At 36.5% G+C, this 16,848-nt stretch overlaps 1 protein-coding gene across 26 annotated transcripts in view; it reads left to right on the top strand.

Moving 5' to 3' along the window:
* EYA4 (EYA transcriptional coactivator and phosphatase 4) overlaps window positions 1-16,848 on the top strand; it is a 154,544-nt gene that overhangs the window by 89,085 nt on the left and 48,611 nt on the right. For 25 of the 26 annotated variants that reach the window (XM_038176297.2, XM_038176305.2, XM_038176293.2 and 22 more), the window contains one exon: window positions 15,992-16,116. In XM_038176297.2, coding sequence (XP_038032225.1) covers window positions 15,992-16,116 — 125 coding nt within the window. Of the gene's footprint in view, window positions 1-15,991; window positions 16,117-16,848 lie in introns of those variants that run through there. The other variant, XM_038176308.2, reaches the window with a different exon arrangement.

The raw sequence follows: 16,848 nt of genomic DNA, 5'->3' as shown, positions 1-16,848 counted from the left end.
ACAAACACATGGTAACTGATGACATCACAGAGAAGTATTGGAATGGTTTATGTTAACAGATCTCTGTGGTTTTAACAATAAAATTAATGTATTTTTGTATTTTTTATATTTTTCCTCTGTTATAAATTCCTGTGTGGTTTTTTGTTGTTGTTGTTGTAGTTGTTGTTGCTAAAATCAGGCATAACATATTTTCTATTATATCACAAATAATTTCTTTGTGTGATGCCAAGCCAGATCATGTCAGTATTAAGACTTCCACTAACCTGAATCAGTTGTGGGTCAGACTTTGAAACAAGCAAAAGCAAGAAGAAAAAACAAGAAGTTTTGAACAGTTATTGGAAACTTATATAACCTTAAAAAAAAAAAAAAAGACTAGGATAAACAAGATTTTAACAGAGATCTTAGTAGAAGTAGTAATTTGGAAATTGTTTAGTTACTCTTATGTGCAATTGCATAGTATTTTTGTCTAACACCATATATTATGAAGGTAAGTGCTTTCTAGTACGCATTTGTGCTACTAGAATGCAAGAACCGACCACTGCTAATAATTTTAAACCTATACTAAAAACTGAAAGAAAAATAGTACATCTGGAAATTAAAAAGTTCTCCAAGAAAGAAAGAAACACATTTTAATAGCTCTGAATTTATTTTTATGTTGGTTGGACTGTGTCTTATTAATGAGATAGAGTAAATAATACAAAATACTGATCAACTACATGCTGGATTGTACTAATGTAAACTAGAAGTATTTATTTATTTGCTGTTCCCTTAAAAAGGTGCTGTCATTCCTGCTCTCTAAAGTGTATTTTGAAAATAGTTAAAATCCCTTTGAATGCTGTCTAACTATCTATACTTCAGTGTTTCAAGAAATAGTTGCTATTTTCTATATATATGCACTGTATATGACCTTTGACCTTATGTCTTATATATCTTATATATCTTAAGTACATGTCCTAAACATAAGACTGTTAAGCCATTTCACTTGGTAAAAATATTGCATATTTCTTGGAGTGGGGATCTCATCCAAGGTATCCTATAACCAGCAGACATAAATCAAGTCCCTTTTGCTACCCCATACTGATCTGTGTGAAAATTTTCTGCCATCTTGAGTAGTTAGTAGTTTACAGACTACTACTATATATGAATGATAACAGTGACTCCCAGGATATTGCTGTGTCCACATCTCTGTGTCCACATCTCTTCTATGTGCCCTATAAGAGGCAACAAGTTTCCATGTGTGAATGTTTCTGGTTAATTGTGAGGAGGTCTACATGTAGAACGACCCCATGTAATTGTATAATTAATAGTTTTGATATAATTGTGATTTCCAAAGTGCTTTGTGATTTCTGAGTCAGCTCCAGCAGCACAAGTTATTTAGCAGACCCCAGTCATGAAACCCCTTCACACATGCTGAGCTACTGTTGGATGGCTTTCTGCCATCCCAGACAGGGGGATTGTGAGTGCCCTTCAACTGAAATGCAAGCCAGTTCTCTGTGTGAGAGCTGGGAAAGGTTTGCAGAAATGAAGTTCTAAAGCTGTGTCAATGACTAAGTATTAATGGCAGTTAAGTATGAAGAAAACCCCCAACAATTAAACATGAAAAAGAACAACTGAAGAAATGAAAAGATTGCAACAACATTTTCCAAAATTTCATATATAAGAAGTAGACACAAAAAACCTCACTCATAGTACTAACTTTTGACTGGGGATGGCAACCTATAAGCAGTACCTAAAAGCATATAAACAAATGTAATATGAATTTTATTATCAGAGTTTTTCAAGCACATTGAAATATTCAATATAATCTCTTAGTCATTACTGTAGAACAATGTGGTAGCAGCACAGGTACAGCAGTGCACAGGGCAGTTCTCCCAATGCTATCTTCTCTCCCTTTTATACATGGGTGCTGTTGCAATGTAAGTTGGGCAACTCCAGCAGCTAATTCCATGAGAGAGAAATTATAATACGTGTTTTACTGCCTTTACTACTGAATAAACAGGTGACACAATGTGATGAACATGGAGACGTCAGGAGTTAAAATTTAAGTCCATTTGCAAGGCTGTTGTCGCTCTCCATCATCAGCTTTCTGTATCTGGAGGTGCAGGTGCACAGAGGGAGCAGGACTGAAGCAATCCCAGTGACTTAGTGTGTGCACCTGGTTGTTACTCATCTGTTTTGGACTGAGCAGGTACCAGTGTGGGTGGTGGGCTAGTGTCCTCCCCACCTGCAAACGACACAATTTGCTTCTCTTAAATCATGGTGTGGATACTGGCAGCCCAACATACAGCCTGAGCTGTCACCAGCTGCATAGACTGGTGGTATTTAAGTTCACTTTTCTGCGTGTTCTTCATGTTGCGTTATTAGCTCAGGCAGTGTGCGTTAGCTCACCACCAGGCGTTCTTGTTTGCCAGCCGTTCCGAGGTGACAGCCTGGCAGTCACTGGTAGGTTGAAATCAGTTTCTGCGTAAAGTGAGTATATTGCTGCTCTGCAAAACGAGGTGCTTTGTGCCCCGAGGTGAGGTCCAAGGGTTTGGCCTCTAAAAGTAAGCATTCATTACACTTCCCTTTCCCTCTCTGTTATCCCCCCACCCCTGCTCATTGTGACCAGTTTAGACTGAATTTGTTGATCTGCAAAGTCATAGTACTTTTTCATACAAAGTCTACTTGAATTTCAGAGAGTTGGAAAACAAGTACATATATTTCTGAGTTAAAGAATATATTAATCAGAACTGAATATTTTTGAGCCTTCAGGAGTATCTTGGCATAGGGGAAATACTGGTTTTAAGTGAAAAAATATAAGCTGAGATTATGCCTGCAAGTGTGTTTACTTAAACCAATAGTTTTACAGATTTTTTCCTAAAATTCAACTGGATTTCAAGACATAAAATGACAGTGTTGGTTCTTCAAGTTCAGCACATTTAATCACAATGAGAAGGAGCTCTCTTTCTTTCTTTCTCCCTAGTCTATTTTTTGCTGTCATATCACATTACAGCAGCACACAGGAGAACTAATTCAAATTCTGTTCCAGCTTCTTTGACCTCTTAGATAATCCAAATATATTTTACCAATGGTGAGCCTGAATAATAAAAGTATTTGGTTCCACCTACTTTACATTTCAAATCCAAATGAATAAGCTCCTAGAAGAATGCAATATTAAAAAATTGTCCAGTTAGATCCAAATTGTTACACGTTGCTGTTTAAAAGAACTGCTTTTTTTTTTTTTTTTTCTCAAATATTTTCAGGTGCAATTCATTGGCTAGATATTTCACATATTCAGATATATTTTAAATATCATCTGTCAATCTATGTGTTCTGTAAGTACTTAACTTACACCATGCAGTTAGTATGTCGTGCTAGTATTTAGCACACCAAAAATCACCTCTTTGCCATCTTGCCAGACCCTGATCAGTCATTAGGAAAAAAAGAAAAAAAAAAAAAAAAAGTAAGAAATGAGTAGAATGACCTGCAAAAAAAATCATAGATAAAGACCACAACGAAATAAAGTAAAAGCAAGTTTGCTTTCTGTTTTCTAACATCTGCATGTTATACACATGACTTGTATGCATGTTCAGAATGTTTTCCTTTTAATATTTCAGACTTGGTCTCATCTATTTATTTTAAGGTAGCCTAATTCCTGTGCTTCAGTTCTCTTTACACAGAGTTTAGGCTGAGTACCAGTCATCCTTGTCCCCCTCTGGGAACAGAAGTCAGAGGATCCAGATGACAAGGAGGGAAAAAGACTCCTCCATAAGCAGCATCTGGCCCTTTGGCAGATTTGTCAAGCACTTCTGCTAATGGGTTTGGATTTGCCCAGGGGTCTTTTATGTGGTTACATTGCAGATGGTCTGTCTGTTCTATCTTCTCCTTTTGAATGCTTTTATTTAAAAAAAAAAAAAAAGGGGGGGGGAAAGGAAAGAAAGAAAGAAAAAACACAAAAAAACTTTCATCTGATCCTTAGAATTTACACACTCCTTTCCAACTGATAAGATTCTTTATGAGTCTCATAAGATGCCTGTGCATACTCCTTTCTGTTAGAAATCTCAAAGCTTTCCATATATCCAAATGTGTGTCTTGAGTTTTGCTGGCAATTCTGGACTTAGTTCTCCAGTTTAGCTGCCAAGTGATATAATTTACTGTGATCTGAGTCTGTGTTTTTGTCAAATTTCTGTGGGATTTACTTTATGTCATTTGTAGAGCAGAAGTAAATTTACCTCCCCTTAAAGCATGAAATATTCTTGCCTTCTACTAGCCTTCCACCTTTGAAAAACTAAGTTCAAATCTGGATCTGGTTATAAGTGAAAATGAGTGTGATGGTCTCAATCTAATTCATAGGGGATTCTTGTCTGCCATTTAAGAGAGGTCCAGGACTTCAGGAGCAATTCTTTGGGAAGGTATGTTGGCAGATCTATGGAAAAAAAAGCATACACAGTGCCCCAAAAAAATAAAGCAATTTCATGGATTGGCTTTTTAACAGAATTATTTATTGTGTGACCTGAGCGAAGAAGAGGGTAGAAAGGGAATGCATCTTCTTTCCTGAATTTCATTTTCTTCCTATTTAAATTTACAACTGTATCTCTATGACTTTAATGTTTAAGATTTTGTATTTATTTTACTTGCTTTTCTTTGTAGAAGTAATTGGCAGGTGACTAGACATAAGATCACCTTTTATTCTTACGTTATTTCAGGGTTTTATCTTATTTTCCTTCTAGTTATATATATTAAATTCAATGGAAAAAAAATTGTGTTCTCAAATAATGTAGTGCTTTTCAAGTATTTCTCAAAATAGTACTAAACATACTCATTCCCTTTAGGGTTTCATTATTATACTACATTTTAAAACAGTAATATTTTAAAATTTACTGAGAAACAAAACATTCAGATTATAAAATGCAATCATGTTGTTATTAATGTCTCCTATTCATGTGCCTTGTATTGTTAATCTGGTCTTTAACCTCTGGGCAATCTGTGCTAAGTGTGGTAACATTACAGCCTTAGCCCTAGGAAGTCTGCAGTGTAGACGTGCATGACCTTAAAAACCAAAAACACCAGAGTTTGTTTCATTCTACCCTGTTTTTACCTCAAACTTTGACAGAAGTGGGTATATTATGATTTTTAAAGGCAGGATGGAATGTCAGAAGTCATACTGAGGTCAAACCATTTGGTGTAAATTGGGCTTTTAGCAGACAGCGGTATAAAGTACAGGCAAACCGGCAAACCTTTTACAGTTTGCATCAGACATGCTGGTTTTTGGTTCTGCAGAGGAGGGGGGGGGGGGGGGGAAGGGAGAGGAGAGAGGAAGAGGGGAGGGCATGGGATATGGAGTAGCTGGAGCCACTGCTGTGTCCTTGCCTCTGCCCTCTGTCTGCATGGACAGGCAGGTATCCCCTACTGCAGCTCACTTGTCTGAGCTGAGACTGTAGGGTTCCCATTTTGCAGCTGTACCATTCTTACAGCTCCAGGGGACAATTCAGAAGGGATTATGCCCTAGAGTCTTCAGGTACATGTATTTATTGACTCCTAGAAAAATCACCTACTTCTATGGATGCCTAGCTATGCAACCTGCTCTAGGGAACCTGCTTTGGCAGGAGAGTTGGACCCAATGATCTCTGGAGGCCCCTTCCAATCCCTACAATTCTGTGATTCTGTGATTGTGTAATTCTACCCAAATTAAAAAGGTACATAAAAACTGTGTATACTCTTTAGATCTTAAATTATAAAGTTATAAAATGACTTAGAGAAAACAAATAGTGAAGCAAAATTAAATTTAATAATTCAATATCATTTGTAAAGGGCAACCAGCATGAGTATATTTATCAGGACATAATATATCAGGACAAAATGAAAAGGGATGAGTGCAACGCATTCAATGTACATTGCTATCCAGAATAGTTATCCATAGCTACACCTTATTACTTAATAGCAATGATTAAACGGTGAAGCAGTTAAAGCATCAGGCAGTCAGAAAGTTGCATATATTTATTTCATATTCTCAGCATATAACATTATTGTGACTGCAATTAGAGAAGAGAAATAATTGTTTTTGACACAAACTGTTTTAGAGCCAAACATAATGTGCTCCACATGAAGTAAGCTACAGAATTTTTGTCTTGGGAGCCAAGGTTCAGATCAGGTTTAACTTTTAAGGGGAACTTCTCTGTTAAAAGTGAGACATGCTAATGTTTCCCATGTTAAGCTTGCTTGCCAGTAGCTGTCTGTATTTTATCTTTACAAAAAAAAAATAAGAGAGAAGATTCAGAATGTTTGCATTAAAATATAAAGTTTGAATTGAGCGTGAAAGTGACATGCTTTTGACAACTCTTAGTCAACAATCATAACTCATTCTTTCTGGAGATGGATGGAGCTCTTGCAGGCCCCTGTACTGGTGGCTAATGAAATTACGTTGAAATCAGGTACAATGCTGCACACCTGAAAGACTTTCTTTCCCTTGGGCAATCCCTGACAAAGAACCACGCGTTTCTATCACTAGTTTGAAATGTAACAGACATTTCAATTCAGGGAGTCAGAGACACAACTCACCCTCTGCTGTCTTGTTATGAAAATGTGAGCTAATGTTTATATCTTGCAATCCAGGCTCCACTGAAGCCAACAGCAAAATTCCCAGAAATTTTAACAGGCCTCTCATCCATGATTTCCCAATATTATGCTTTCTTAAATATTGTTGTACATGAGTAAAATTGGCACTATTGTTATGTTGCAATTAATAATGTAGATACATACCAGGAACTGATATCTGGACCCAGATGGTCGTCTCACTGTTCCAGTTAAAGTCATGCTGTTATGCAATGAAGGATGGTGCTGTGTGTTTTCCCTGAGATGTTTTGAAATTATATGCAGTGAGCTGGGTGACTTCAAAGGCCATTTCTAACAAAAGACAGATTTGCAACAGGCTAGTAGTTGGCAGAGCTAATCGTCAGTTGTCTAAGTGTGCTTTACTCTGTATATGTAAGAAATGTCTTTGTTGCCCGAATTAGACTTAAAAGTACCCAAGAAAGACTCAGCGAGATCCTCCAGTTGTTCAGGTGGTTGCCTGTTCCTCTGGGTCAGGTCACCTGCTGCAGATGCAGGAAAAGTCAAAGTTCCTCTGACCAGTTGTGCTACAGAAGTTGTGGTGTGGGAGAAAAGGCCGCAGGCTTGCTGGTTGTGTTAGCCATCTTCACAGAAGTGTTTGTTATTTGTTTATGACACAGATCATCATTTTGTAAGAACCACAGGGTCCATAAGTGCTGATCACATCTGGAAGTGATCAGAAGTGCAAAAGGGAGCTGCTGGGTGAACTACTCTTTGAAAATGTGTCCCTGTGATCCAAAGACCGGTATTTAGACCTTACGTATCTGTAAACTGGTAGTCTGTATTTCATGTAAGTTCAATATTTGACAGCTCCCTGTGGAACTGCAGTGTCATTATCACTTTTGATTTATTTAAATGCTCACAAAATGACTTCAAAAACTACTTTAGTCACATTTTTTAAGCAGTAGGTTAATCATGGGTTTAACCTCCTGTGTACCTTCCTGTATTTTCTGTTCACACTGGGACTACAAGTCTGTAACCCAGCCTGTGGACTGTATGGCAAAGCTCATGGCAGGGTGTTAAAACATGTCCATGCATGAGCCGAGACTGTAGCAAGGGAGCATTTGTGCCATGAAATTGTTAGGGCTGTGCTAGGTATGTACCAGTGGGTCCAGAGTGGGCCAGGTTGTATGCAGACCAAGAAAGTTTCTCTCTTTACCCTTCTCTCAGCTACTCCTCCTCAGGTAGCCATAAGTCAGAGAACAGCCTCTGGTTCACTCTACCTACTGGTTGAGGTGATCTCTGCGTGGATCCTGGAGTTAGATTTTCTCCTACCATCTACCTTTTTCAAGGAGAAAATAGGAAATACCTGTTCAGATGCCACATTACCTCTTGACAGATACTTCCTTCAGAGCCTGGAGTGAATACCCTGAACTAAAAATGTATCATAACAAACCGGTGCCCATCACACCCCACAAAAGAAATCTCAGAGTCTTGGAACCAGCTGTCCAGAAGGTATCAGTCAATGTAGCTTTTCTTGTTTTGTGTGAGCATCCATTTAGTGCATCACAATATAAGAGTTTCCCATATGAAGCTATCATCTGCCTTCATCAAATCAAGCAAATCTCAGACTGCAGGCTGGGAAGGTGGAGTAGAAGGGAGCCACACAGGGAAAACCTTTCCTGTTATCTGACTTTTTAATGACAGTCTCCCTGTTTTTGTTAGTGTAGACCTGTGTTGTATAACTGAAGAAACCTCTTGAGCACAAAGAGGGTGAGCTGGAAGTTTATGCTGAAGTAAATAATTTAGTAAGGTGGATTTATTTATTTATTTATTTATTTATTTATTTATTTTATGCTACAGAGTTTTCTCAATTTTTATGTATTTATTTTAATACTTCTTGGCATTGGACAAATGGACACCATGCCCAATAGGAGAAACCAGAAGCATTTCCTATAAATTATTGTATGCTTTATCCACAAGTGGAAATCAAAGTTAATTTTGCATTTTCTATTAATTGTGTCAAGAAAATGTTGTTGATCCCCAGCAAAGACAGAGGGGAGTGAAAAAATAATTTGTGGCTAACTCAATTCCACCAGAATAGACAGTTTTCTGTGGTTTGCTGGAAACCACATTAAATGACATTAAAATGAAGTAAAATGTCTCAGTCAATCAGGAACCAGAGAAACCATAGTGTTTCTGACTCTCAAGCAAATAATAGCTTTCAGCAATTATGTAGCACAAAAATCTGAGCCTTCTAAACTCATTAGTGTGTTTAGACATCACCAGAATAAATATATATAAAAAACCTTTCAACCTTCAGTTTATTCCTCAAACACAGAAGAAGAAAGTGGCAGTTTTTCTTCTCCAGCAAAAGAAAACTTGAATTTGTAAGCAGTTGTTTTTTGTATTGTTTAGTCATATTTTTTTCACTAGATCCACTGAGAAGATATCCATATACTCCTTTTGGTAAAACAGTATCTTCTTATTACTATAGCAAAAGCCATATCCTAGACTAACAAAAGTATGGCCTTTGGTGTCTGAAAACATGTTGAGAAAAGAAGGGAGCATGGATGTAATGAAGACAAAAAATACCTGACACCTGGCTGTAAGGAAGCACAGAGGATCCCAGAATGGCTCAGAGCCAAAAATGTAGGGTAAGAGCAGAATTGTGACTAGGGAATTGGGCAGGGGGGCTGGGGAAGAAGTGGTGGTGCTGTTAAAAGAAAAAATCTTTTTTCTCTAGCTGTAAATGTTGTCCAGAGGCATACTACAATGCTGGCCTTTGTCACTGAGCCTGTTTGCTCACAGTCTCATCCGAGCCCTCTGCACCAAGTATAGCCTAAGCACTGACATTGACTGCCTGGCAGACATCTCCTGTAAAGTAATACTGTCTACATGAGTGGGTTTGTTTTGTTTGTTTTTTTGTTTTTTTTTTTTTTTTTTCTCTTTCATTTCTTTTATTTATTTATTTATTTATTTCTCCTAGAATTAGAGCTTAAATAGCCAAGAGAAAGAAAATAGGCATGAAAGAAAATTGAGATACAATCACAGCCAGTGCCACTTTATGCCCCAAAGGATCACCAAAGGAGTCCCATCCCCTGCGAGATAAGCAGTATGGTTAAGCAGATCTAAAAAGCTATAAAACTATAAAACAAAATTGAGTAGTTCTGATTTTTCTTCAGCTTAATGTTTCTTTGTACTAGAAGGATCCTCGTACTAGAAGGATCCTCTCTGCAGTGCCGTTACTGCAGTGCCTGGGTAGAGGTTATTTTATTGTGTGCTTGAACTCATGCACTGGGTAAGTGCATGATAATATTCAATATGCAATGAATCATCTATGTTCATAAGAACTCTAGTACAGTCCTTATTGTACTGTTGCAATTCTATGAAGCTGAACCCCATGGTATTTTTATTATTTAACTAGGTGATATTTATGGACATGGTAGAAATGCTAATGTTGTTCTTCTTCTTTTCGCTGAAAATTCCTACCTGTGATATCCTTTATCTGACATTGGCTGCAAATTGACAGAGGAGAAGTATTTTTCAGAATATCAATGTTGTGGTATTCATTTGCTTCTCCCTCTTATTTTTTTAATATGGAAGTTGAAATCCTAATTGCCAGACCATGAGAAATAGAAATTATATAGCTAGAATCCACCTTCCATCCCCAAATGGCTGCAAAAAGATTAGCACTTGTTTTCTGGATTGTTAAAAATAAAGAAATAAAAAAAATGCAATGAAATAAAACTCTGAAGAGCATTTGCTGGTTATACATGTATTACTATAACAAGACATTTTTCACTGCTTCTTAGCACTGTATCAGACCACTTTACACATTAAGAAACGAGGCCTTAAGGAGAGTGGAAAGGAGCTCTTGCTAGTGTCTGGCAGCATTATTTGTTTTTAACGCTCTGGCAGACTCCCAGAACTTGTATGCTTTTGTGAGATTGTGCCTAGAATAGCAAGAGATATGGTATTTTGGACATCTCTTGAGCTTGAGAAGATACAAAGCAGGCTCTGATGAACCTGAGAAAACAAGAGAGACAGTCACCCCAGTGGAGCAAATTTTTTTCATCTGTTTTTCTGTTTTTTCCTTCCCTTTTACAGTGGCAAAAGTGCCATACACAAAGTAAAAGCACAATATTAATCTGTATTTTAGTGTTAGTATAATACTTAGAAATGTTAAAATACAGAGTGAAAGGCTTGTAGGAACTAGCTCAGACTGAATGTGGAAGAGAGAGGTGCTTATGAGACATGTTCAGAACATGGCTGGAAGACCTGGAAAAAAAATCTATGGGGAATGGAAATAACAACAGCTCACTTGTCTTCAAAAGTGTATAGTTGGTCAGAGAGTTGAGCTGACAGCAGTAGGAAACAGATTTAGTCTGAACAGATCTGTTACTCAATATTCGTATTGCTTTATAAGTTAAAGTTAAATAAAGGGAAATTCCCTGTTTGTTTAATTTTAGAAGCTCCAAGGTAGCTGACATCTTAATTGGAGAAGGCTCCAGTTTTCTGTGAGAACATGTGGATATGTAAGAAATGGAGTTACAACAGGAGGGATGTAAGAAAAACAGGAAAACAACCCTTCTCCTCCTGCCCCCAACAGTGGGGTATATTTTGCTACAGTGAAATTTAGTAAAGGTTCTGCTAAAGAAAATTATGTAGAAATATTACTTTGAAAGAATTTTGAAATGAAAAATACTTTTAAATGCTTTTTTTTTTTCTGGTTAGTATAGAAACTAAATACAGTTATTTAATCTTAAATAGTCCTTTCAATTCACTTTTAGTTTGGATTTGTAAAATGCTCATTTAGGATGTAAAACACTTTTTTTTTTTCACATTAAAATATTTTTTCTTCAATAGCTCTTTGATAAATGTTTTCATACTTTCAAAGTTCTTAGTAGAAAACAGTTTGAATTATAGTAAAATATTTTGTATATTTTGCATTTGAAAAATTATGCCATTAAAAGAATATCTAAACATGATCTACTTGTAGAATTCATGAATAATCAATTAAATTTTGAGTTGTGGAAGAACCCAACTCTTCCTACATGTTTATTATATTTTAATTGGAAATGCAAATAGATAACAGTGTTGTAACAACTCAGAATTTCTAGAAATAGATTTTAATTCTGCCAAGGAAAATCACTGTACTAGCATATAGGTGATTGTAATGGGGGAAGGTGGAAAAGAGAGAGTTGAGAGTTGTAAAAACAGAACCCTAGAAGCAATGCCTGAACTTGTCAAAAAACTATATAGAAACTATACAGAAATTGAACTGTTAAATTGAGCAACCATAATTATCCATGCTGAAAGCTTCCTATGTTAGTTTAGGTTATGATGGTCAGCTGTACTCTTCAGCGTAGCAGGATGCATCACAGGTTCTGTTTAGCAGCCATTGCAAAGACAGGTGGGAAAATTTATTTCCTTGGATGCTGTTCCCTAACCCCCTACTGAACACAGGTTAACCATTGAAAAGATGTCACTTGATGCCAAGGAACAAAATGTGCTCTAACATGGCAAGCCAGTATTCATACACAGATGCAAACAACTTTCATTTGTTGTGGTTGTCCGTGTTCAGGTTGGAGTTGAAGCCCACAGGGGTCTGTCTGGGAGGCTGTTCTGTGCAAATGGGATGGTTTAGAGACTTTTCCAGTAAGCCTCTGAAATGATCCACTAAGCATGTGAAAATACCAATTTTCAAAGACTTAAAGCATAGCCAAAGCAGAATAAAAGACAAATCCATCTTGCCAGATTTCAGGTTTTTGCTCAGAAGCTTGGAGTCATGTTAGCAGTCTTCAAACAAACAGATGAAGAATTTAAAACATCTTGCAAAAACATTTCCTTCCAAAATATATCTTTTTATACAATTTAATGTTTTACTTAATTACTCTGAAAAGTAGTTTGAGACAATTAAAGAGTGGAAAAGCTAAAACTCAAGCAGTTAAATTCCTGGCAGAGAAAAAAAAAAAAAAAGATATACAGTGTGTTTTTTAAAGCAGCTCTAACAATGTTTTTTGTTTTTTTTGTTGTTTTTTTTTTTTTTTTTAATTGAAACACACTGCCTCTTCTAAAAAATAAATCTTTAATAAATAACTGCATAAACTTACAAGTATTAATTGGTCCTTCAGTGATCACTCTTTTTACTTTTTTTTTTTTCGTCTTTTCTCTTTTTTAGTGCAGGAAAACACATACTGAACACAAACCTGCTTCTGATTAAGTTAGTGAAAGCAGGACTCTGATAAACATTTAGTTTGACAAAATGAATTCAAGATGTTGGAATTATTTCATCCATTTTATTAAACATTTTTCCTGAATCCTTCATTCAACGAAAATGTAAGATTTGAGTAGGTCTATTACATCTTCCCGAGAACTTTTTAGGCTAAAGGTAAACTAAATGCATCCAGAAAGGTGAATTGAATGACATCTGTTACACAGAAGGCAATGTGCACTTGATATAAACATATCACATAGAGATATATTAAAATAATCCCCTTACTTGTTCACACAAAGTAGAGCACCCAGGATAAGCATAAATGTATAGAAGTGGTTTTGTGAAGCTTTTTATCATTTTGGATATCCTTTTTTTTTTTTTTTTTTTTTTTTTCCTTAATAGACTGCATGTGCAAGATTTATTTTACTCATCTAAATAAAAAGTTTATTTGTAAATATACTATTTTAAAAATATTATTTTAATACTAGTTTAAAAATATATTATTTTAAAAATAGTGTTAATTAATGAACTTGCCCTGTGTAGACTTCTATCTGCCTTTTGCTAGATGCTGACTGTAGAAAACACCTATAAGACAGTATACTTTTCTGCATAAAAGGTTTCATACTGGTGTGGGACAAAAACTATTCCTTTTATAAAATTGGTGTATGTTCTTTGATAAGCAAATGAAAATCGGTGGACTTCGTTTTCTGATTAATAAAATCTGATTGATTTGAGTGTGAAGAGTGCTTATGATGGATAGTTCTTACATACAGCATCTGGGTAAATCAATTATTTTGGTTATGAAATGTAGCTGAAGCATTTAAATTTGTGGCTATGATAAATACCCGCGTGGAAATAAATTATTGTCGTTTTCATGCTAAACAAGAAAAAAATACATGTGAACTTTTCAAGTTAGAACTGCCCATTAGGTATCTCTGGGCTGATTGTACTTGAACAGGAAATCATGACACTTTAACTGCTAACTGAGCACGTGGGGAGTATTAAACTGTATATGCTATGAAACACATTGTTTATTTTGTGTAGCATTCTCCTGCTCCCTTAAATACATACAAGATGGAAACTCACATACTTTTTTTAACCTTTAGCTGCTATCCTTGTACAGAAACTACTAAACAAAAACTGACGGAATAGTAAACCACTTGAGTTCATTTTATTTCATCTAACACTGATCACATTTCCAGTAGACAATAAATATAATGCATTGCTGACAGATGTGTGGAAATGTATATACAATTAGATGATGAAATTTGGGTCAAGGCAGTTCAAATCTCAGTTTATGCCTTTGCATTTCCGTGAGTACTGCAATAAAATTCCTACCTGCTGATGCATGACCTCCTGCAATATCAGCTTACCCTGGCTCATCCAGGCTGCTGTTGGGAAGACTGCCCTACCAATGGCATAGCAGTGCATCTCAGGCAGGATTCGAGCATTTATTGGAGTAAACAAGATTTCTTTGCCTGGCTTTGGACAAGACCTTGGTGCATTTTCCCAGCTGAGATGTAGTATTTCCTAAACTAGAAAATACTCAAGACACGAAAGCTCTAAACCTGGGCCCTGAACAGGCTAGAGAGGTGGGCCTGTACAAACCTCATGAAGTTCAACAAGGCCAAGTGCAAGGTCCTGTACCTGGACTGGAACAATCCCAAGCACAAATACAGCCTGGGCAGAGAATGGATTGAGAGTAGCCCTGAGGTTACTGGCAGATGAAATGCTCAATGTGAGCCAGCAATGTGCACTTGCAACCCAGAAAGCCAATTGTATCCTGGGCTGCATGAAAAGCAACGTGGTCAGCAAGGTGAGGGAAGTGATTCTCCCCCTCTGTTCTGCTCTCATGAGACCCATCTTGGAGTACTGTATTCAGCTCTGGGTTGATCCAAAGGCTGGAACACCTCTCCAGTGAAGACAGGCTGAGGGAGTTGGGTTGTTCAGCCTGGAGAAGAAGAGAAGGCTCCAGGGAGACCTCATTGCAGCCATCCAGTACCTGAAGGGGGCCTAGAGAAAAGCTGGGGGGGACTCTTTGTCAGGGAGGGACTCTGTCAATAAATAATTAGGATGCTAGGTGTTGCATATGCAATTGGCCACTGCTCTTCCTGGCCATAATATGAAGATACAGGAGCAGTTGTGCTTATAAAACTATCCCAACTGTTCTCTTTTTAGTCCTTTCAGTCTTCTACAATTCATTTGGTCTTTACAGCTGTGTAAGACAATCTTTCTGTTGGCCTTTGTAGTATACATATGGTAAATGGTTCTCCTATTGCAGATGGGCTGGCAACTTTGCTTATACATAGAAAAAAGGCTTCTTTGGGGAAAAAATCTGAGTAATTAATTTAGAATTGAAGCAAGGAATAGGCAAGCACACACTGCAAATTATATTGCTATTACCAGTCTAACAAGAAACACTCCTTGTCTGCTTTGTCTGAGAAAGGCAGATCTGTTGTCACTGAATGAAAGCTATCCACAGTCCCACAGTACAACTCTGACACTGGAATCCATTGTGGTCTATATCTACATCATTGTTTTTATTGAAAGTTTTTGAGTCTCCTAGAAATGACTCAGAAGAAAAAATATCGAGTAACCTAGTAAGAATATGTGCATTTTTAAGCATGAAGAAACTTTCAGATGTATGGAAAAGGCCTGTTCATTTATCCGTGTGCTCTGTTACTATGATTTAGTATTAATTCAGTGACTACTGGTGGTTGGAATACAGATAACGGGAGACAGAAGTTCTTATTCTGATTTGCTCTGCAATGACTGACTTTTTACTTAAGTTCTCCGTTTTCTTCTAAGAAATACATATGTACATACATTTATCCAGTTATCCGTCCATCTATCCATTCATCCTTGCATATATGGAAGCATACATACATGTATATTTTATATATATATTATATATATATATATATATATATATATATGCACTGCCTCATGTGCATCTTATACAAGCTCTTTGAACAGTTTTGTAAGCCTGTGTCTTTTACTTCATAATACTTGGAGGAAAAGTGGGTAATACTGATGTTGCTGTTCACAACAAACTGTTATCTACTTTCTTAGATTTAGTAAAAAAAAAAAAAAAACAACTCACAGGAACAGGTATGGAGTTGTTAATCTAGCTACATTCCAAATTTTCCATGTAAAAATTATTTTTTACAAAAAAGTAAATAATCATAGGAAGTATATAAGAAGTACCACAATATATATAAATACCATCACCTTATTTAACAGGTCTATGGAAATGCAAGATCTAGCAAGTCCTCATAATCTTGTTGGGAGCAGCGATGCATCAGGTAGCTCCAAACTGGATAAACCTAATCTCAGTAGTACATCTGTTACAACAAATGGAACAGGAGGTAAGTGTAAAACATTTCTGGTGCATAGAAAGTTTGGACTCGCTTTTTTTCATATGCATTTTTAATGTTATTTCAATGATGAGCGTAATCCCGTTTATAATCCCAGGAAGAAATATTTAAATATTCCAGTCATACCAGTGTAAATCTACTAATCAATATTTCTCCAATTTCCACCAATTGAAATAAGAGGCAGAACTATGCAAAGGTGAAATTAAGAAAATTGTTGTACAGTTGTACCAGATCTTAAAGGCTTGGTTATACCTGCTGGTAACTTGAAATATATTGCATTTTCTGCTTCATACTTCATTGTTAAACAATAATTTACTGTTATGCCCTAAACTACACCCATGTAGATTTATTTGAAAACTCTCTTCAAAGAAGTGCATCAAAATTGTCACTACTTAGGTAATTTTCTTTTATGATGAACATGCTAATTCCATGTCTTGGAATGAATGTTTGTCATAAAGAGATTTTTACATTTACCTCAAAACTTACTGTTTATTATTGCTGTATCTATTACTGTAGACACAGCATTGCCGTGCAGATACAATACTGATGTTCCAATATTTTCAGATAATAGATTCTTCCATATCTGAGATGGAGGAGTAGGAGAAAGGGTACCACATTCTGAGTTGGAGTCCCAGCCGCATTACCATTCACGAGAGTGACACCATGGATACAAGTCCAGCTGGAGTTTCAGTCCTCTTTTTTGGTGCTAATACATGGCTGTAG

This window comes from Anas platyrhynchos, chromosome 3, assembly GCF_047663525.1.
Source record: "Anas platyrhynchos isolate ZD024472 breed Pekin duck chromosome 3, IASCAAS_PekinDuck_T2T, whole genome shotgun sequence".
NCBI classification, from domain to species: domain Eukaryota; kingdom Metazoa; phylum Chordata; class Aves; order Anseriformes; family Anatidae; genus Anas; species Anas platyrhynchos.
Note: the sequence above shows the minus strand (reverse complement) of the source record. Positions and strands in the feature narration are given on the sequence as shown.